General features: G+C 44.9%; 1 protein-coding gene across 2 annotated transcripts in view; it reads right to left on the bottom strand.

Annotated features, from left to right (window-relative positions):
* Positions 1-12,091: 12,091 nt before the first annotated feature.
* Positions 12,092-22,045, bottom strand: part of PRKAR1B (protein kinase cAMP-dependent type I regulatory subunit beta) — a 90,974-nt gene continuing 81,020 nt past the window's right edge. For both annotated transcript variants that reach the window (XM_054270816.1, XM_054270815.1), the window contains exons 10-11: positions 12,773-12,854; positions 12,092-12,355 (exon numbers count right to left, since the gene is read on the bottom strand). In XM_054270816.1, coding sequence (XP_054126791.1) covers positions 12,183-12,355; positions 12,773-12,854 — 255 coding nt within the window. In that variant the 3' untranslated portion in view covers positions 12,092-12,182. The remainder of the gene's footprint in view (positions 12,356-12,772; positions 12,855-22,045) is intronic.

Below are 22,045 nucleotides of genomic sequence, written 5' to 3' on the forward strand. Positions count from 1 at the left end.
CTGAAATCAGAGCTCAAATCCATCCCCTCTCATCCCAGCACCCTGTCTCCATCACACCCTGCTCGGTGGAAAGGTGATGGAGTTTTTCCAGGACGCCACATGACACACATCCCTTCTGGTCCCATCGCTTCAGACACACCTCCAGGTCTGCCAACAGCCTCGCCTGTAGTGATGGGTGGGATGTAAAATGGATTAAAAAGCAGAGGCCAGAACTTTTTCAAGTTAATCTCCTAATGCAAAAGGATCATATTTGGCAGCAACATAAGGCAAGCTCTCATCAGTTTATATTTCTGTTTTTCTTCCCTTTAACAATCTAATTTTGTACATCACTGTGTGGAATCCAGATACAGATAATCCTCCCCCAGTTAACACCACTCTGGCTGTGCCCTGTGGAAATCTGTGTGCTGCCTGTGGGAGCTGGAGACATGGGGGTGCTGTGCTGGTCTAGAGACTGTCTGGAGGGGTTTCAGCAGGTAATAGATAGCTCAGGGTCACAAGAAGAGCTGCTGGAAACACTTTTCATGAGCATTTTTGGAGAAAGTGGTCTTTTGTGTTTGCATCTCACCTTACTCTTTGGTGCAGGGGACAGTTGGTAGCTGTTGAAAACTGAAATATTCTGATTGTCACAGAGGAGAAACTCACAATTTTCCATTAAACACTTTCACACCAAATGTAAAATTTCTGACAAACTATTCAGCCAGAATGACCTTTTGTGCTGCAGAACAAACTGTGATGAACATTTTTTCTACCAGGTTTTTCTCCTGACATTATGAATCCTGATGGGGGATTAGCTAACATAGCTCGTTATCAACACATGCAGCATCAGAGAGGACTTGGAGCTATGTGGGATCTCAAAAACAACCGTCTGATGCCAATATGCAATTTGAGATGCTACCTCCATCAAAATGGAAGATCCATGGGCTAAAGTTGGTGCTGATGTTAACCCCAGCTTGGGGTGAAGTTGCCCCAAGGCTGAATTTGCCTCAAGAGAGTCAAGCTGGGGAGTGGATTAACTTCTAAGAAACTCTGAGGGAATGAATTAGCGGAATTACTGCGTAGGGTCAGCAATGAAATTATGAGTCTACAGCAGAGGAAACAGGATGCATTTCTAAAGGACTAAGAATGGCCCCTTTGCTAGATTTATGGGCCTAAGGTGATGAGCCCAGGGTCAGATAATAACCTTTCAAACCACCAAGGCAGACCAAATATGCTTTGCCATGGCCCACTTGCTTTTCAATGCATGTGTGTCATGTTTGGAAAACAAGGCCCCATCTGTCCAGGCCGAAACAGCAGCAACAAAATAACGCTGCTTGTTAGGGAAATGCCACCGCAGAAGAAGATAATTGAAACATTCAGGCTGGCAGTACAGGGGGATAAAGGCAATAAATCCTGAAAGCACGCTGCCTTATCTCGGGCAGGAGCTGCCGGCGCTGCTCCTTGGCCCGGATCCGCCGTGCCGGGGAGGCCTCATTCGGGCCCAGTTATCCTGAGGGCCGGCCTTCAGCCAAGGCCACCAGCCTGCCATAAAAAAGGGATGCTGAATGTGACAGAAACCTGTCCCTCCTCGTGCTGCAGCTGTTCTCCCTCCCTGACGCAGGGGGAAGCATCTGCAGTAGGTTGGGGAGTGTGAATTAACCCCAGCTGCAAAGTGGCACAAAGCTGTGTCAGGGGGGTTTGGGGTGGATATGAGGGAAAGGTTCTTCACCCTGCTGTGTCAGGGAGGTTTGGGGTGGGTATGAGGAAAAGGTTCTTTCTTCACCTAGAGGGTGGTTGAACACTGGGACAGGCCCTCCAGGGAAGTGGTCAGAGCACCAAGCCTGACCAAGTTCAAGTGTTTGGAGAACATTCCTGGGAGTAGGGTGGAATTTTTGGGTTGTTTAGTGTGGGGTCAGGAGCTGGGCTCAGTGATCCTTGTGTGTCCATGATTCTGTGAAAACAGAGGTGGGGCTGGTAGGGACACACAGCCCCTTATGGAGCCACTCCAGGCTGTCCAGCGCAGCTGTGGTGGGTGTTCAGCACCCCCAAAAGAGCTCAGTGAGCTGGAGCTGCTGCTCTGGTGCTCACAACCTCCTAGGGCTTTCCTGATGCCTCCACAATTCACTGCTTCAGGGACTCTGAATTTATCTTAACATTACAGAGAGTAAGTGGGCAAGGAACCCCCATAATTCACCTACAGATCTGATATAACAATGATGCAAACTTTTCCTCTGGACTTGTGTACAGCTGAAACATGAGCAATAAAAGGGGAAAGCCTGCAAACAAAACTAGTATCCTCAAGTCTTCTGCTTATTACGTGGCAACAAAGGTATGTGATGCTGCAAAGCTCTTGGCTTGTGGCCTCACCCTGCTCTCACACAAGTCCTGAAGAAGTTACGCAAGTGCAACGGGAATCCATGAATTTTGATGAGGAGTAACTCTGCTTCTCTCCATTCATGCCCCTGTGCCAGGAGGCAGCACAGAGATGTGCTGCAAGGCAGCTGCATGGTAGCGACCACTTCATTACTGCCCTGACTTTGTCCGTCCAATTTTCCGTGCTCATAGAAAGTTTCCATGGTCTCCTGTTGTGGCACTGAGATTCTTCTGGGAGTGGTCTTTCAGCTGGCAGCCTGGGCAGCAGCAAGGCAAAGAGGGTCCATGATGGGACTTGGGCTCCAGGGAGCACATTTGGGCTTCAGGGCAGCTCCCATTTGAGGTTTTTCAGAGCCCACCCTCTGCCCCTTTACTTGCTTGATGTTCTTCAGATGGAGACAGGATTTACAAATGCTTGACTGTAGGAAATAAATGTAAAGGAGTGTGGTATTTCTCCCCCTGCTTCTTTCCCCCATCTGCTCAAGGACTTGATCCTGCAAGTACTGCTGAGACAAAGCCACAGTCAGGGGGGAAATGATGTTTTCCAAGACCACTCCAAGGTGGGCAGTAGCACAGAGCAATCAGCTCGGGTCTGTGTTGCTTTGTGCTTGACAAGCAGCAGCCAGAGAGTCTCCAGGGAGACCTGCTTTTCCTAAGGTGCCAGTACAACTCCTTACACGGAGCACAGCAGTTTGAGGTCCTGAGGCATCACTGTCAGACCCCAGCTTGCTATGGAAATGTTGCTCTGGGAAGAATTACCTCTCTCTGCAAAACACAAACCTTTTTCTTTGCTGTAGTAATTTTTCTGCAATTATAACTTACACTGAGCAGCTCAAACTGCAGGCATTAACACAGCACAGGCTGCAGTCTCCCTTTACCTTCGGGTGGACAGCATGGATCAGACAGCACTCGGATGGTTTCAGCATGAATCACTCACTGCCTCTGTAACCAACATTCCCTTAACCTAAATCTATCAAAAAGAACATAAACCACATCAGAAGCCAGTTCTCAGATACTCATTTGCTAAGACTTTGGAAACCTCTTATATTAAACAGATCATCTCTTTACAGGAGCCTGAAGCTGCCCTAATTATACAAAGGGTGGAAGGGACAATCTTCCTTCTGGGAAGGCTGTTTAACTTCTTCTGGCTTCCTAAAAAGCTATTGTCTTATAAACTGAGCATTCCTTCACTGGCCTGGTAGACACAACATTCCCCATGTCCCAACCAAGTGCTGTGCAAGGAGCAGCAGGACCTGAGCCAGTCAGCCTGAGCAGCTCCGGGCACAGCCCCACAGGGGCTGCTGCTGGCTGCCCCTGGAGCGCCCCATTCAAAGCATGATGTGCTGCCAAGCACAGCTCTGCCTTGGCTTTTGCCTGGGGCTCTTCAGCAGTGGCCTCTGGCCTGGATTTTTTGGAAGGAAGAGGTGCTCTGGGCAGCTCCCTGCTTCACACCAGCAATCACTGTGATTGTAGGAACCTCACTGGGTGAGCAGCAGCTCTGCAGCATTGGTCTGGTGGCTCTGACATTCCTCCACATGGCTGGAGATACGATGAGAGCCCCAGATCTTCAGGCAAAGGAGCACCTTCATCACAAAGGCTGTGTGGTTTCTCAGCAGCCACCAGGGCCAGGTCCACCCACAGGAGGGTGATGTCTCAGGATGCCAACAACACCCCTCAAACCCCCTTTGCTTGCAAACCTTGCTCAGCTCTTTTCTGCAGCTGGAAAACCAACTGTGAGTAGCAGTGAGGTGTCAGCTACTAACACCAAATCACATCCTCTAGGAAGGACATTACTTCCATGTTATGATAAACCCAGGTGTTTTTATTTGGAACCAGTAGCTTTTGTTATTCTCTTCCTTCATCTGTCATCAACACTGTGCTCAGTTTCTGCTTGTGTACATGCCATTGTACAGCTGACAGGCCTTAAATTCACAGCTTGTGGGAGGCATATTTATTTCCCAAGGTTTTACATCACTGAAGGTAGCAAGCCACAAAATAAAACCATTGTTGCAAATATCATTTGAAGTTAATCTTCGTATAATCCACAGTAAATATTTATGTGCAATGCAATAGTGGATGGATTTGTTTACAGTTTGAAATTGTTAGAGAGGATTCCATATAGATTAGTCAGCTAATCTGCTGTAATCTGCTTAAAAAGCAACTGAAATGGGTTTTCTTTCACTGAATCATGTTAGCCCTGTCTGTGCAGTGACTTCAGATAGGGAAGGGATTCAGGCACAAAAGGGCATTTACCTTGTGGGTGCTCACAGCATTGCTCGCATTGCAGGAGAGCCATAAATTTCCCCTCCTGCCTTAGAGAACGGGACAGCTGCCGTGACTGAATTTAAGCTGAGATGAGTGTCAGGCCCTTCTATCCCATTTCCTTGCTGCAGCTTTTGAACTCTATTGCCTGGGGATAAACTGATCTTTGATGAGGCACCTGCACGGTGTCTGCACAGAAGTCATCCTTTCTGAATTTATTCTGTTTTATTTCACTCTCTCCTAAGGAGATCTACAGGAGGTGCCTTTACTTAGCATGCTCCTGGGTTAATAAGGAAAGCATCCCATATCCTTTACTCCCAACTCACCTTTGTTCACAGGGGAGTTGCAGCTCAGGGTGGAAAAAGATTTTAGATACTCACTGTGCTTCACAGAAGGTCTCTGGGTGATGTGGGTGTCCATGGGACAGGTGTGTCTTCTCTGGGCTGTAAAGGTCCAGGCTTGGACCTCTAATGGCCCAGTGAGTGAAAGGTAAAGTCTGTGCAGCAGAGAGCTTCCTCCAGCCAAGGGAAGAACAAGCCCAACACTGGTTTTAATCCTGTCTCCTGCCCCCTTGCACTGGAAAGGTTGGGCACCTCCTGTCTTCCACCTGCTCCTCCATCCAGGTTTGAGGAGTGGCTGCAGCCCAGCTCTGCTTCTGGAGGCTGAGACCTGGAACATCCCCAGAGAAACCTGGGGAAGGCAAAACACACCTTGTGTCCCCTCCATAAACAGCAACACTGGCAGGTCTGTGGCTCCCAGTCTTGGAGGGGACCTGGTCCATCAACCTGAGTGACCCTCTGGCAAACACATCAGCCTTTGGTGTGGGGGAAGTGACTTTTCTCCCCTTTCACACATCCCCAGTGCCGGTAGATCATTTCAGTGTGGGTGCCTCTGAATAATACATTCATCCACAGTCCTTCCCCCACCCCGTCCTCAGCAAGGCCTTCACGAGTTGAATACGGTGGCTCGGCTCCAGCACACACAGCTGCCATCACTGCTGCAATTCTTTTGCCTTGAGAAAAAGCATATACAATTTAATATGCTCCTGGCACAACAGCTTTTCTGTAGCAGAGGAGGCGGGTTTGTTTATGGCTATTTTGATAGGGCAGCTTTCATCCGGACACAGGTTCTGCTGCTTCTCCCTGCCTGCACAAGGGTGCCTTTGTTGGGCTGGTTCTCATGTTCTTCTGCCCATTTTGATACCTTCTCCTGCTCCCTACAAACCCAAGGTTTAAAAAGCCCTTCTTGCTGGTCATGTTATTCTTTAAAAGCTAGATCCTGGGCTAGGAGCCAGACATGCAAGGCAATGGGAGAGGGTGTGATGCTTTACTGGATATGTGTCAGGGATATGAACCATCCTGCCATCTCATGGGAATTTGGCCCATGGAGCAGAGTTCTTGGTGCTTGTGGTGGCCGTTAGCAGTGACTTACAGGATTTCCAGGCTGGGGAGCAGCTCTGTTGCTTTCTCAGACACCTTCTGTCTCACCAACAGCCATATGAACCATGCTCAGGGGCACAACTCCTTCCTCCAGGCAGGGCCAACACAGAGCTTTTCCATCTCTGCAGGAGCTGGCACTGAGAGATCCAGATTCCCTCCAGCAGCAATTTCCAGAGTCACCCTTACGCAAGATAAACTGTGAACAGTGACACATCTCCCTGCTCCCATGGCACTCAGCTCCCCAGGCAGGGTGGGGTGTGCAGGAGATGCACCTGGAGCTGGGAAGTCTCAATCAAACAACCCAGAGTCTGCAAGTTCAGCCAACTCCTTCTATTTGGCAAGCAGCTTGAGCTGCCCCTGGTTGACGAGGAGAAACAATCTCTTGTGTTTTTCAGCTGCTGAGTCTGCTCCCTCTCACTACCACAGTGGAAATAAATGGTGGGAGGGTTTAGCCAGCACTAATTCATTGCCACGTTCAATCTGAAGCCGCTGTGACTTTGTGCTTGGCCCACAAACACAACGGAGAAAATGAAACCGGATAGAAAATACAACGGATCATCCGATCATCGTAAGCACATGGGAAAGAAACAGAGTCACTCTGTAGTGCACATGAATTCCACACATGTGGAGGAATGCAAAGCAGCTATTGTACCCCCACTTTGCAGATCCATTTCACTGTTTTCCCAGTTTATCTGGAAAATACATACTGCATGGTACTGTACGTCGTATTTCACTGCTATGCACCATGATGTCTTCTAATGGAACAATCGCCATGCTTGTAGTCTAAGGGCAATACAAAAGTGCTTTCAAATAATAACAATACATTTTCTGTATAAAGAGGATAGGGAGTAGCCATTTCCCAGAAAGGCTTGATTTCCCTGGAGCCAGCAGTATGAACATCCAGAGCGCCAGTAACAGCAGGCAGTGGTGAGAAATTCCCTACCTCATCATCAGTCTATACATCCTGTTTCCAACTGCCAGCTCTGGGAAGAGTGGAGGCTGTCAGCACCCACCAAGGGTAAGGTGAAAGCACCCAGTGAGTCTTGGCAGCACAAGGCTCCATTTATCCCATCAGGGCTTGGGTGGGGGGCACTGTTGGCAAAACAGCTCTCTCAGCTTTGAACCAAAGCTGTGAGCAGAGGAGCAGCATTCTCACAGCCCAGCTCCCAGAGATCACACAGCAGCACAGCATCTGCCAATTCATTCAGCACTGCTGGCCCATGCAGCAACATGGCACGCCACTGTTCCACGTTTGGAGGCAGTTTATACTGGAATAGGAGCACTCTTCTAGGGTAAAATGATTCTTTTTTTCCTCCATAGGAGCTCACAGCTTTCTAAAGGGAACACTGCACACTTCAAATTGCTGAAGCACAGGAGCATGGGAAGTATGCTGCAGCTGGTCTGGGCTGTGGAGGCTGTCTGTGATACTTGTGCAGAGAATGACTTGAAAACAAGAATTAAAGCACAGCTGGGGAGGAGCTGACACACTCAGAAGGGAAAAGTTACCCTTGTACATCTGAGATAGGAGTCAGAGCAGCCCAAGGAGACGCTCATGCTTTGCTTTCCTTACCCAGGCAAAGTGCAGCCTCTTTTTTACAAACTCAATCCAGATTTTTAGACATCAGAAGAATCACTCTGGTATTGGAGCCTGATCAAGCACAAAAAACATCCTCAGCCTTCAGAAAAATACCAGATGGCTGCAGATGCCAGCTCCTTCGGCCAGGCAGTGTTTTGAGAGAAAAGGCCAGCTTGTTGTGGTGTGCTGCATCCCAGATACAACTCTGCAGAACAGCAAAGAGCCACAGAGAAATCCCTGGAGGAGGAGGAGCATCCAAGCCAACGTATTCCCGTAACATCAGATTTTCAAGGCTGTACATATGCTCCCATCCAAATATGCTCTCTTTCTCCAGAGGGAAGAGGGACCTACAGAAGTGACTCTGGCTGGAAATGCTCTTACGAGTTTCTGAGCAGTCGTGTGCACTTGAAGCTCCAGTCAGAGTTGCCAAATCATTGGAAGCAAGTTACAAAAACATGTCTGGCAATGTGAGAGGGAATAATTTGGTCTCTACATAGTGAACTGGTCTTTGGAATATCAACTGTGAGACTTTAAGCTGGTTGGTTCTCAGTCACCTACTCTTTGAGGAGGTCATCATAGTGTTGCTGCTGCACAGGATAATATTCTCTTTGTTCTACAGAAGTGAGAGCAAAGAATGGACACTTCTCTCATAAATAGCACAGTGAAAGGATTTATGCACCATTTAAGACTTAAAACTTTATGTGGTGACTCCACTTCCAAAGACCACTGACTACAAGGAAAACAGCCCAGCAGCCAATAACCAGCTGGAGTTACTTGGTTCTCCAACAGCTCTTGTGTCCCACCAACACCTGAACAGGTAACATGGTGTCAACCTGTGGTTTCTTGATGATCAAGGAAGGATTCACAGGGTTCACAGTGACTCCATGACTTTGGCACCACTTTAGCACCACTTTAGTGCCACGAAGCAGTGGGAGTGCCTGAGCCAGCCAGAGTAATGTGATACACACACCAAAGCCTGGTCAGCCACATGGCCTTGTAAAAACCTGAGGTGCAATTAGTTTCTATTCAAAAAAAAAGAAGTATTTTCTTTTGTTTCAGGAGTCCTGAAATGGCTGTGATACAATTAAAACCAACCAAAAAAGGAATGTCAATGAGGGTAGGATGCTCATTTCTGGGGAGCGTGGGCTGGTAATGTCCATCTGGAAGGACCTCAGAGAGAGTGGTCACTTTTGATTACTGCATAATGTGAGTAATTCTCTGGAAAGACCAGTCCTTCCCTCCTAAAAAGGAGAGGGGAAGCAAAGGGGGGAAAAATAACACACTCCAAAAACAGAAAGCTGCACAGCCCTTGGATGTCAGGAGCCACCCAAGATTTCTGTGCAGGGGCCACCACACAGAAGCTGCAGGGAGTGAGCCACTGGCCCTGCCCTCTGCTCTGGGGTGGCAGCTCTAGCTCTGGAGCCAAACTTGGACCATAACACACCTACTGAAGTGGCCACCCAGAGCTCTGGTGGTGGGGTGACACTAACACCACATGGAACACCTCATCACCCAGAAGCCAAGCTCTCCAGTTCTATCCCATGTCTGCACCTTGATGCATGAGGTGCAGGTGGTTCCTTTGGAGGCTCTGCCTTCTCTGAGAAGTTTGTCCTTGGTGTAGTTCCTGGCCAGCCCGTGGCATGAACACAAGCCATGGAAGCAGAGCAGTATATCCCTGGTGCCAAAAATGGGGCTGTGCTCCAGTCCCAGGGCAGCCACGGTTCTAAAAATCAATAAGTGTGTCCAAAAGTTGAGAGGAACGACTGGGACAGATCCCTGGTGTGGTTGGGACCATGGGCTTTGCCTGTAATACTGGGGGAAAGGAGCAGAAGTGGTATTTGAGAAGGAAAGAGCCTGTTTTTCCCCAGGTATATCCCAGGCCATATGACAGGCTCAGCATCAGTCCTGAGGGTTTCACAGCTGGCACCTGCACAACAACAGGAAGGCCCAAGAGACACATCGGACCCCTATTTCTTTATGTAGACATATATGGTTACATTTAAACAGATGATTTTTTTTTCCTTCATGCTAATCCTCCACAAAACCAGTTTGGTTTCCATTACTATATATAGCACTGGGAATCTTGGTCTATTTTTTGTCCCTTTGCATCTGATTATTTTCAGTAGAGCTCAAAGTCTTGATGATATACAGATTTTAACTGGAACATGACATCTACTCACACAAACTTCCATTAGCAATAAACCCACAATGGCCGCTTATAACGTAGAAGAATTTTATTCATACCATAATCCTGTCCCATCATCCACTGCAAATATTACAATTATCTTCAAAATGTCACTGAATATCATTTTGTTCCACTTAAAGCACAGGAATCCTGGTGTTAGACAGTTACATTTCTCTTGAGATTGCTTATAACAGAACCATAATTCAAATGTATTTTCCATGAGCTGTAAAGGTTTAAAGCAAAGAATCTGCAGTGTGTCTGTGTGCTCAAGTAACTTCTAAACAATGAGGCTAATACTTGGTATTTGACAAGAGATGTGTCCTGCATATTATGCGAAACACTCACAATTTTTTTACCAACACAACAGAAATGCAACAGGTAAAAGAACATACTTGAGTGACTGGTAACATTTAAAAATATTTCTTTTAAAAATTGCACAAGAGAATACAAAAACAGTGCAGCAGATAACCAAATGTGTATACATTGACATATCTATATAGAATAGGTCTGCCTATATAAATGTTCGTGATAAAAATTGCAAGGTTGGAAACTGTGAATGGTCATATTTAATAACACGTGCAAGAAGCATAACGTAACCATAATAAATAGCAGCAACGAATATACACTAACAGGACCACTGAAATTATGCTAAAATAAATTAAGCACCTTTAAGTGATGAGAAGAGCATGAAGCTGAGAAGCTTTTTAGCTCTGTGAGAACCACTGCAGGCAGCTACTTGAATATTGGGCCCTTGGTGGGAGTCAACAGGAACATGTCCAATTAGCATTTGTTAATTCCAAAGAAAGCAATTGTTTGTCAGTAGGACTCATTTTAGCCATATAGCCAAGTTCAGCTACATCTCTAGTTTCAAAAGGGAGATTGATGTTTTATTTCACTGCTTAACCTTTGGCATGTCAAAGGTACAGAAAGCTTGTATTTACTCAGAAGAATGTTATTGTAAAGAAGAAATGGAGTTTTGGCCCAGCTGAAGGGCAGGCAGTGCTGTTTAGCATGGCTGAGATGCAGAGCTTTGCTGCTGCTGGCAACGACAAGTTTACCTGCAAAGGTAAAGCTTTGCAAATCACAGTCCCAATGATCCCATCCTTGAGGGCTGTGCAGATCCCCAGCCTTGAGAGATCTGCAAAAAGCTCCATTCAGGAGGAGCCCCATGAGTAGGCAGGGCAGCAATGACTGCCAGCAAGGCCATGAGGCCCCTGGAGGGACCTGGGCTCCAGGATCCTGGTGCTCTTTGTTACACAATACCTGTCTTTTGGAGGAGAAGCAGCATTTTGAAGCACTTATTTGGCTTTCAGAAAATTTTTAAAAAATCTAAAATTTAGTCATATACTAGAAGAAAGGCATTGAATTTCATTAAGTGGACCTTATTAAAAACAAGCTGCTGTATTTTTCCCTGAAGTGCACCTGGCACCATCTCTTCAGCATTTTATGTAATGCTCAGAGAAGTGGCTGAGGACATTCTGCTGAGTTTTGAAGCCAACTTAATTCAGCAGAGAAGCCCCCACTGGACTCCTAAGGACTCTAATGTAAACCCTCATTTTAAAAAAGTTGAGGACAAGTAACTTAGGTCCTAAAGACTCCATTCGAATTCTTACAAAACATTGTCCCTTGACCTCTTCACCCAGAAGACTGGAGCAGGCTGTTTGCCTGAGCATATCCTACAAAGCAGACCCAAGAGGGGTTGTGACATGGAAGAATATGGACCCTATATTTAAGCCACAAACAAAATCACTCAAAAGCTTTACTTTTCCCTGGAATGATCAAAAGCTTCCTCCAACCTTCCCCTTTAAATTGCATCTCATCAATGAGACTGCCACTTATTCCATGGGATTTTGGAACCCCCCAGTCTGTAACCAGTGAAAAGTCTTTTAGAAGTGACAGGCAGAGGTATCAAGGAATCACAGACTGGTTTGGGTTGGAAGGGACCTGAAAGGCCACTGCCTTCCAATCCCCTGCCAAGAGCAGGGACATCTTTCACATCACTTGATCAAAGAACCTTGACAAAAGGTAAGACCAGCTTTAAAGATAATAAAGAAAAGAGAAATTCATATGTATTTTAAATTGTTGAACCCACAGTTTTCACCAATATGAACCAACAATAGGTAAAAATCTTGTCTGCAAGCCAAGAGCCCAAAAGAGCCCCAATCTTCCCCAAAGCTAGTCTTACCCAAATAGTTATCCTTCCATTTCCATGATACATGAAATTTGAGCTGACATCCACTAGGTGACATAAACAGAAAAAAATACACATAAAATGCACACTTCTTTTTTTTTCTTCATAAAGCTGTGGAGCTGCACAGAGCAAATTTTAAGTGCACAAGGTCACATGAAGGCAGCTTTCCAGAGGAATCATTTAGACAGTGAGCGAAATGAAGCTGTTGTATCTCTGAATGTTTCTCTTGAGGATCTCGGAGCAGGGGCCGAGCACTCGCTCGAAGCGGGGCCGGTCCAGCTTCACGCACTTGAGGGGTCCTCGTGCCACCACCGTGGCTGCCCGGGGCCGGTTGAGCAGCAAGGCTATCTCACCTGGAAACAGAGACAGCACACTGCCACACACCCTCCTCTCTTTCACAGCGTGCATATTCCACCATCCCGTTGCTCTGCTGGTACAACATCTCCCTTTATGTATCTCTTGATAGACACTTTACATAATTCTGCTGACAGTACAAATGCATTACACATGCATAATGCATGTGTGTAAAATGCCTTTGAAAACAAATGCTTTCAGACTGTTTTGCTGATTCTGGATCTGTCTCCTGTCAGCTACACTGGTGTAAACCATGGAATGGATTCAGCTTCCCTGAAATCTCTGAGCATCGCTGAGAGCAGCGGCTGACCTGCCCATAACCCCTCGCATGTAAGAGTGGAACACTAATTAAGACAATAAGTACTTGACCCAGACGTGCCTGTCTTTCTGAACCATGCTCAGCTCAATTTTCTTACCAAAATAATCTGATGGACCGAGTCTTCCAACTTCGACGTACTCCTCATTGTCAGACCTGCGCTGCAGGACAGACGCTGTGCCCTGGGAAGAGAAGGGCAGGGAGTCAGCTGGCTTTGCTCAAACCTGTTCTGATTTAAAAAGTACCCAGGCCTGAGTATTTCCTTTTCCATATCACACTCCTTCCTGATTTATGAATGAAAGGAATTAAAGGATTAAAAAAAGAAATAAAAATCCATCAAACAATTTCCCTGTTATGAGTTGTTTGGATGCAGACATATTCCACTCATAAAAAGAAGAGGAACAGGACAGAACCCAGGAATAAAGTACATCATGCTTTAATATAAATGTATGCTTTAATATAATTTTGAAATACCTTCTGTGTGAATGCAGAACCTTAGAGAGAGAGGCACAGAAAATATTTACATTAGAAGAAATAAAAAGGCAATTTTCCCAGTAATAATCCTGGGACACAATTTTGTAAGAGCAACTAGAGCTTATTCCTCACCTGACCTATTGCTGAAATGGGTGGCAAAAGACATTTTTAATGCTTGTTGTAACAAAGGGTGATTTTTTTTTAGGGGCTTTGCCTGCTCGTGGCCTGTAGTGATCTGGACACCTGCAAGTCAGTCTCTGGAGAGATGGAATGTGCCTTGTCTCCTCTACCCTTAATAACTGCTGTACCTGACACGTGCTAATACATGTCAAAACTCAGTTACAATCTATTTAAACCTTCAAAGAGTTTTACATGCAGAAATATTCTGACCTGGAGGAAATCTTAAATTATTGTGGCATAAAGCTTTTGTAGAGGAACAGAGAAGGTATCTGCTTTTCTAGAAAAAAATTACAGCAACTAGTAGAATATCTTCTGAGTCCAAACCAAAAGCACAGGGAAAGGCCAACAGATTTTGATTTTAACTGAAAAAAATAAACCTCCAGTGCAGAGTGTTCAGTGAACATTCACTGGCTGCAAATATCCTCCAGCCTCATTCCACCAAAAGAAACTTGTGCACCTTCAGTAGGTAAATTTTATTTCTTCTGTCAAGTTTCAAAAAAAAATCCTTTTCCTTGATATAACTAAATTGTTCCACCAACACTGCAGTTTCCCAAGATCTTCCAGTAAATCTGCAAGGGCATGAAAATGCAGAGATAGTGTGATGAGCATTGCTATTCACACTTGCTGCAGCTTTCAGAGCAGACCCACATTCACAAGCAGCATTCTCAGAAATACCCCACACAGGGAATAATGCCTGCATCCATCCCTCTCTTGCCAAACTTCGGATCAGGTGCAGCTCAGTAAATTGATGCTGTTCTCATTGCTTGTACAGTGTAGATGGATTCAGCTTCAGAGTCCCTTCCAGCCCCTGTCCTCCTCTCATCTCCATCTGGAGCCTGGCAAAAACTGAACCCCTTGACCCAAATAGCTGCCTGCAATCCATGTCTCCAGTTCCTTTCCCAAAACTAATTTTTTAAAAAATCTTTTATTACAGATGTTTTATTACATAAAACAAAAAGAAGTCCCTGAAGTAATCACAGTGACCACGCAGGTCAAATGAAGAAAGGACTCAATTCCCCACTGCTCACCTTCAGCACATTGCTATAAAGGTAATCACAGTATCAAGCAATATTGCTTTCATCTCCCTGAGTGTCAGCCTTTATTGTGGCTAATATTTTTCTGACAGGGTCCATGTGATATAGGACTCCAATAAGTCAGCCTTCTGAAGCAATTTCTTCCACTGCTCCACTACAGTCAGCCTTTTTAATCCAAGAAACACCATATCTGCTGGAGAAGGACAGATGTGTCTGGCCTCCACAATAAACACTTGGCTTGGCAGGATAAAGCAATGCATATTCCAGATCCATCTTTTTTCCACTCTTGTTTTAACAGTCACACAGGCTTTTTCCCTTGCCCAGTGAGAGCAGGTCTATCTCAGAGCAAAACAAGCTTCCTGAAGCCCTGACAGAGAGCACCCAGATGTCAGCTCTGATTACACTGCTTGGCCCCTGCTGCAGCAGCCACCAGCTCCACAAGTACATCCTGGAACATTGTCAGAGTGACCTTCAGGGGAAGGCTGTCCACCCCAGGAAACAAAGAAGATGTTTTTATAATTGCCTGTCTGTATCACCTTCACTTTGTGTCTCTTATCTCTGGAATCAGCACTATTCTGACTGTAGTAGAGGAGGAGTCCAGTTGTAGGCAAACAGTGGAAATGGGGCAAAAATAACACAGAAATAAAATAATAAAGAACAAAATAAAATATTACAGAATAAAATAAAGAACAAAATAAAATATTACAAAATAAAATAATGCAGAATAAAATATTACAGAATAAAATACTACAGAAGCAGTCCTTCATTACCCATATATCTGATAAAGTTGCCATGAATTCAGTTTTGACCCCTACCCTTGCCCTCATCCCAAGTTTTGTGGCTGTATTAACTTCATTTTACTTGTCACATATTTGTGATAGAGTTTTTGGTTTTTTGTCCTTCTTGTGCCTAAAGCACAACATCCCCCACCTCCCACAGATGATAGGACTGAATAAATCCTTTGGGCCCTGTCCCAGGAGGTAAGGGCATTATCTAACAAGGGTTCAGGAGCTCATCACTGTCACTCCCGAATGCATTTTGTCTCTATGGGAAAGACTTCTCCTTAAATGACACACAAAACTTGGCAAGATGAATCTCTGAAACAAGCTGCATGATCCTAGATTTGCAGGATCAGGCTGCTTAGTGCTGCTCAACTTAAAATGCTGCCTTGTACACTGATACCCATTCAGCCTACACCACCAAGCAAACCCTACAGAGCACAAGCTCGAAGGCTGTCAGGAGGGTTAACACCATAAAATAAATCAGCCCTCTGTGATGATATTAAACTGAAGGCAGACAGGCATGTCTTTCTGCTAGCAGACACTTGGGACTGAAATTATGGTCTTTGGGGGATCCAGGAATATTCTCTTTCAGTCACTGGGGAGTGCCTGTATTCCCAGAAACTGATAGCATTAACCTTCTCTCCTCTCCTCTGAGTAAATACAAGCCTCCAATTGCAAAAACAACAAGAGTAGGAGTTCCCAAAGCACTGTGCCATCAGCACCTCTCTGCCATCCTCACCCCACGCACCTGCCTGCTCCCTCTGGCACTGCTCTGCAGCACTGCTGGGAGTGTTTATTCAACTCCTTCCAAATGCTTCAGCAGTTTGTTTTGCAAAAATTTATGCCTTAGATATGGCACCATGATTTAAGATATAAAAAATAAATTACGGTTTATAATCCATGAGCTCCCATCCTCTCCAAAGTAATGAGATTTTGATAGATGTTTCACTTTTAAACTCTCAGATTCTACAGATAGATGAGGGAGACACTCTAGTGTGGCCCATCTGGATCAACACTGGGATTCCCAGGCTTATCCTGCAGGTACTTACAAGCACTAATGGCTTCAGGAGCCCTGGTTTTATATTTAACCATGAATCCTATAGCCAGCAGTTGGCCTAAAGAGCCTGGCTACAAAAGGCAAGTATGATTCATGGTGCTAAAAACTGAAATCCTGTATTTTTTTTCCTCTATTCCAGCTCAGTGGATCAGATGGGATCACTCCCAGGCAGCGCTAGGCAAGATGTGGCAGCTTGTGTTCCCCCTGGACAGGCAGTGCAGGATGGGCTTCACCAGGGGCAGGGGGTGGGATGAGAAACTCCACTGATTTAGAAACTTTTTTGGTTTAAAAGTCAGTCATACTGATTGTTTGGTTTTGTTCGTCTAACCACTCATTTTAAAGATATAGCCATCAATAAAAAATATAGTGAGGCTCCATCTGGGATAAAGGATAATTATAAGAAGACATTATTAAAATTATAAGAAAATAACTTCAATTTTCATAATCAGAAAGTTACTACTTAATATCTCCAGTTTTATTTCATAATTTTTTTACTTCTGCTTTTTCTAAAAAAGCACATGCAACGTTTTTCCCCATGGCCTCAAAATGTGACATTTTTATCCTAGTTTTGAGCTTAGAAAGTTTTTCTAGCCTATTTTATTTTCCTCTTCACCACCCAGCACAAAGGGCAGTGCAGTGTATGGAGTGAGAGATGGAAAGGTCAGGCTGATCATCTGCAATTGCCATTACCTCCATCAATGGCAGCTCTGAACACACCTTTGCTCTTTCTCACTTTGTTAACCCACACACTCCATAATTCACACGTTCAAAAGATAAGTTTCCCCTCACTCCACAGCCACACAAATCCTCATTAATGTGTTGCTATTAAATCATTGCAGAGTTACTACAAAAGGAGAAGGAAGGGGCACAACACACTGCTGCTCCCATGGTGGAGCAGAGGGACTGGATGGAGCTGCAGTGGGTCTGAAATGAATGAAAAGATCTGTCACACAGCATGATTCTGGAAGGATTTCATTTAATTGCAGGCAAGATGGGGTTTGTGGAAGCAATATATTTTATTAGATCAACAAGCAGAGCTAGAAAAAGGGATGAGAGCTCTCGGGCACATGTCTGTCTTCAGGTTGCCTATTTCCCCAGGTAAATCTAATAAAATCCACCATTCACCTGTCTACAAACACTGTCTGGGCCATGTTCTCATATTATAACAGCTACAACCATATTAAGTTGCATCTTATTTAATCATACCTGCTTCCTAGAGCATCTCCAAATCACTAACTTAATTTAAGGAGAGCCAAAAGCTCAAAATTTCCTGGAAATTCCTGGGAGCTGGAACTAATTGATATTAAAAGTCCCTTCCAAGCCAAACCATTCTATGATTCTATGAAACAGTGATTCCCTGGTGAATCTGGGAGACCTATCAGCCAATGCTTCACCCTCCACTTCATAAAAGGATCATACAAATCAGTTCAGTTGTCTGATGTGAAACCTCAAGCAAATTTGGTCCAGTTTGGACAACTCTCCCTTCTTGGCTATCCCTCCTGATGAGCCAGTTTTGATGGTGGGAACAGGCTGCCAGAGCAGCCCCAGGTTTTCACTGACTGGAGAAGTGGTGGCTGTTTGCTTTGCTTATCTCAAGCAAGTCAGTTCTTTTCTGCTTCCATTAGAACTCACTATAAATACAGCACAAGGCAATGCCCAAGGTAATGAGCTGCAGAGAGCTTTTGAGAACAAATGTGCAACCTTTTACACATCCAGCTTTTTTAATTTGGTTGTGACTCATTACATTTGGAGTTGCACTGATTTCATGAGATTTTTAGGAAGCCAGCACATTGGGAATGGTGTTAGGATTATTAATGCAAGGTCAAAGGAGCTCTAAAGGCAATGTAAAAGTTACAAGCACTGCACCCTGGTACTCGGTTGGTCTCCTTAAGAGAGCAGTGCTGCCAAAATCACCTTTGCACTGTCAGTGATCATCACTACATTGTCAATACAACATTCACCTTATTGGCCATCATTCTCAACAGCACACCAAATTTCAGCAGAGATGGAAAGCACCTGTCACTGCCCAGCTGGCAGAGGTCCTGGACATCATCTCTGCAGCCACCACTGATATCAAACAACCTGCAGGCTGCTGTGTGCTTAATATCACACCTGCACCAAACTGCCCTACATGTGCCTGGAGTTTTCCCAGCTCTCTGCTATTCAGACATGTTTATATTAGTTTGGGACTATGGGTTTAGGAATAACACCCAGACCCGGGAGAGAGGAACAAAGCTGTCTAGAGCAGTCACCAAAACAGCCACAAACATTTAGGTACTTTTAAAGACGACAATCAATCATAAGCCAAGTGTAGCTTAAAACAGCAGAAAGAACTAAGCCACAGGGCATTTCCTAGGGATATACAGGAGGCCAGGGTTAAGGCCCAGACATGACTACACCCAGCCCATCATTAATCACCAGGAAATGCCTTTGTCTTGATCGTTCAGTATTTAAAATCGTAGATGTCTGACACGGGAAGACCTTTTCAGTCGTTTTGTTCATCCTCCTACTGCAGTACCTCAGACAATCTTTCCCTTCAGTGTTTCTTTGATACAGCCTGCATTAAACCTGTGCTGTACCTTTGTATTAATCTTGAGGTAGAAGAAATGCTGTTATTAAATGGAAGAAGTCAAGATTCAGACAGAAAGAGACCAGTAAATACAGTGACAAGCCAAAAGAAATTGTACAAGCTGCAATTTGCTTTGTGCATGGAGACCTCTGCAATACTCAGGTGAAATAAAATAAGTTGTGCACAAAGTAAAAAATGGGATTTCTTGTTTTGTTAAGCCTTTCCTGTTGAAATACTTTACAGGAGCAAAACTTTAAGTTTTATAGTATATATTGACTTTAGATTCTTGCCTTTGAGCCACAGCAGCCAAGCTACCATCAGGCAAGACCACATAGGTGTCCAGTGGAGGCATATCCACATGCTGGGAGACTCATGACTTCATCATCATCATCATCCCCCATCATCAGACAGAGGGACACCCAGCACCTCTGCCACAGTAGTGCCACACTTCTTCAAACCACCAGTTGCCAATGGGACTGGGAGGCCTGGGAGCGAGGGGATGGTGACAGAGGAATAAGGATACCAGTTCTGAGCCATGGGAGGAGCCCCTTGCCTGGGGTGTGATCCCCCTTGGCTAGTTGTCCTGGCTCCATGCCCAGAAAGCTGGGAAGCCATTGCATCACAGCCCTTGGGGCTCCTCTGCATTTTTATCTTTATTCTGTTCTGGGATTTTGGTCGCGCCTTCCATTACACATTCAGTCACCTGTTGAAGGGGTGACAACAAGCAGAGCTACTCAGTAAAGGTGGGCTCAGATGTTGGTTTTAATTAATCATCTCAGGGATACTTGGCCTTGACTAATCAGTAGCTTCTGTGGGAAAACAACTGAATTAATATTCATCCCAGTGCCAAATTTTAAAGACCGTCTGTGCCAAGCGCTGTGGATTATTGGCAACAAGGCCCTGTTTTCCTCCCTCAGACATGTCAGTGTACAAAGCAATAAAAGTCACAAAGGGAAAAAAATGTTGCATTTTAGAGATTCTTTCTTTCTACAAAGCTAGCCATTATCTTGCCTCTCTCTGAAGCCAGGAAACGTCCACTGAGTCAACATAAAAGTGACTTTATAATGGGTTATTCATCAACTGCTCATATTTGTGACTGACCTGACAGGGCTCATCTCCTGCAAGCAGAGAGCTACCACCTACAGCCAGGGCAGGGGTGAATGTATGGGAGAGAAAACACGAAAACAGAGCTGAACCTCCCTCACCCTGCCCGCAGAATCCTTTCTGGTGAAAATCGTTTTTAGCTGTTAATGCTGTTTTACGGCCCAATTACTCCTACCACCATCTGCTTCTTTGTGAAAACATTCTGTAGATGCTGAAGTAACCAGACCAAGCAAAAGGCTGAGGCAGACATTGTCATTAAAGTCTCATAACTAATGCTGTGACCAGGGCTGGGAAAGCAGCTGTGGCCAGCAAGGGCAGCAGCTTCTGAGCAAGAAATAAAACTTGGAGTAAACTGGAGGAAGGAGAGAAGAGAGTTTATCACAGAGATCTGTAAAATCCCCCATGGAAAGCTCTTTTTGAGTCCTTTCAGTTAGTGAATCTTGTGTGTTCAAAGGACCAAATTCTGAAATTCAGAAGAAAAAACCTCACAAACTCAAAATTGCCTCATCCTGGAGCACACTGAGAAGTGTCTTGCATGCTCCAGAAAATCCACACTGCACAGCTAATGAAGGAGCCCCAAGGGCTATATTCTTGCAGCAAATCTGCAGTCAACTCAATGATATCTTTGCAGAGCAGGGACTAAGGAACATATTTAACATGATCCAGAAAAAGGGATGAACTCCAGCAGGGACTGGGAAGTTCTCCATTTCTCTTCCTCTAGGTTGAGCACCACCATATTTCAGGCCTTGTTTACACTGCAGTGTTTTTGCTTGAAGACAGAGAAGCTCCCAGCTCCTGACACAGCAGATGCCTTTAATGTCAGTTCAGATTTAACATGCCTGGGGCCATAAAGTTCTTGTTCACCTTGACTAAGTGCTTTGAATCAGGGCTTGTGAGCTCAGGCTCCAGCGCCAAAGGAGCTTACAGGGATCCTGAAAACCTTGAGGGGTAAACATCCTGTGCTGCTCTCCTTACTCCAATGGAGAGGCTTTTCATCCCCTGTGAACCTCCAATGCTTTTGCAGACTGTAAGAAAACACTTCTGGACAGGATGAAGAGCACCAACCATACCCTAAAGTTGGTATTAGCTCAGGGAGAAGTCACAGGCTGCTTTGAATACAGAGAAAATCTTGCACTCTGATTTTTATGCAAATTCAAATGGGGCATGCATATATTAAGAATGAAACTGCCAATTACTAACTTTGGGGTTTCCTTCTCTGCCCACCAAATAATTTCCCTGATTTCCCTGATTTCTACATATCCCATAGTGGTACAGGGCCAGGGTGTGTCTGTCATTCCAGCATAAACTTCAGTTTTATGGGTTTACAAATCAGATGTTTTAAATTACAGCTGAATGAGACTGGAGACTCCTACACAAGTTGTCATGTCAAAAGTGAACCGGGGAAACATTCATACATTTTATTTTATGCTGGGTATAGCATGTGCAAAAAGAGGCTGGGAAAACTGCTTTTAAGCCTTTGGGAGCAGTATGGCTGCACTGCATCCTCCTGGGAATTGTGCTTCAAGATGTAGATTTATCAATATCCCAAAGACAGAGTAACACAGCAGGTCCTGTGTGTACACGGGGGTGCTGACATAAGCAATGTCCTCACTCCCAGTGTCCTGGAAGACCACCAGCACATCACTCCTCAGCTGCCATTTCAGCCCTCAGGGACTGCTGATAGCATCATTCCTGGGACAGCTTTCATGTTAGAGCTAAGGATCAGCAGTTCTAGGGCTACTTTCCAAAAGAAGACAAATCCTTTGAACTATGTAGCCAAAGACACTGCAAATATTCCTTTAGCCAGTAAATAATCTTGGATTCTTATTATTTGCCAGACTTTGATTTATGAAAGAGACCTTTCTACAAAAACAAGGAGAGAAAACACATTTCTGCCAATACAAAGTGCAAGGGACTTCCACAGAACCTGCGATATAAAATAACACCCATCATTTTTGGGTGGTAAGGTTTAACCTAAAGGAATAAGGATGGTCCATTAATGATGGGGTGCTGTCCACAGGCTCCCATTGTTTCTGTGCCTTAAACCTCCCATAAACAAAATCATTAAGGTCCTTCAAGGTGCCTAATTCCCATCAATTGATTTTTCAGGAATGAAGAACTATCCCAATTTTTGTGCCCTCTGCTTCAGATCACATCATGTAACTTGGAGGTT

The sequence above is a fragment of the Melozone crissalis genome, unplaced genomic scaffold (genome assembly GCF_028551555.1).
Source record: "Melozone crissalis strain CALT ecotype California unplaced genomic scaffold, PUWL_Pcris_2 ptg000012l_1, whole genome shotgun sequence".
In the NCBI taxonomy this organism is placed as follows: Eukaryota; Metazoa; Chordata; class Aves; order Passeriformes; family Passerellidae; genus Melozone; species Melozone crissalis.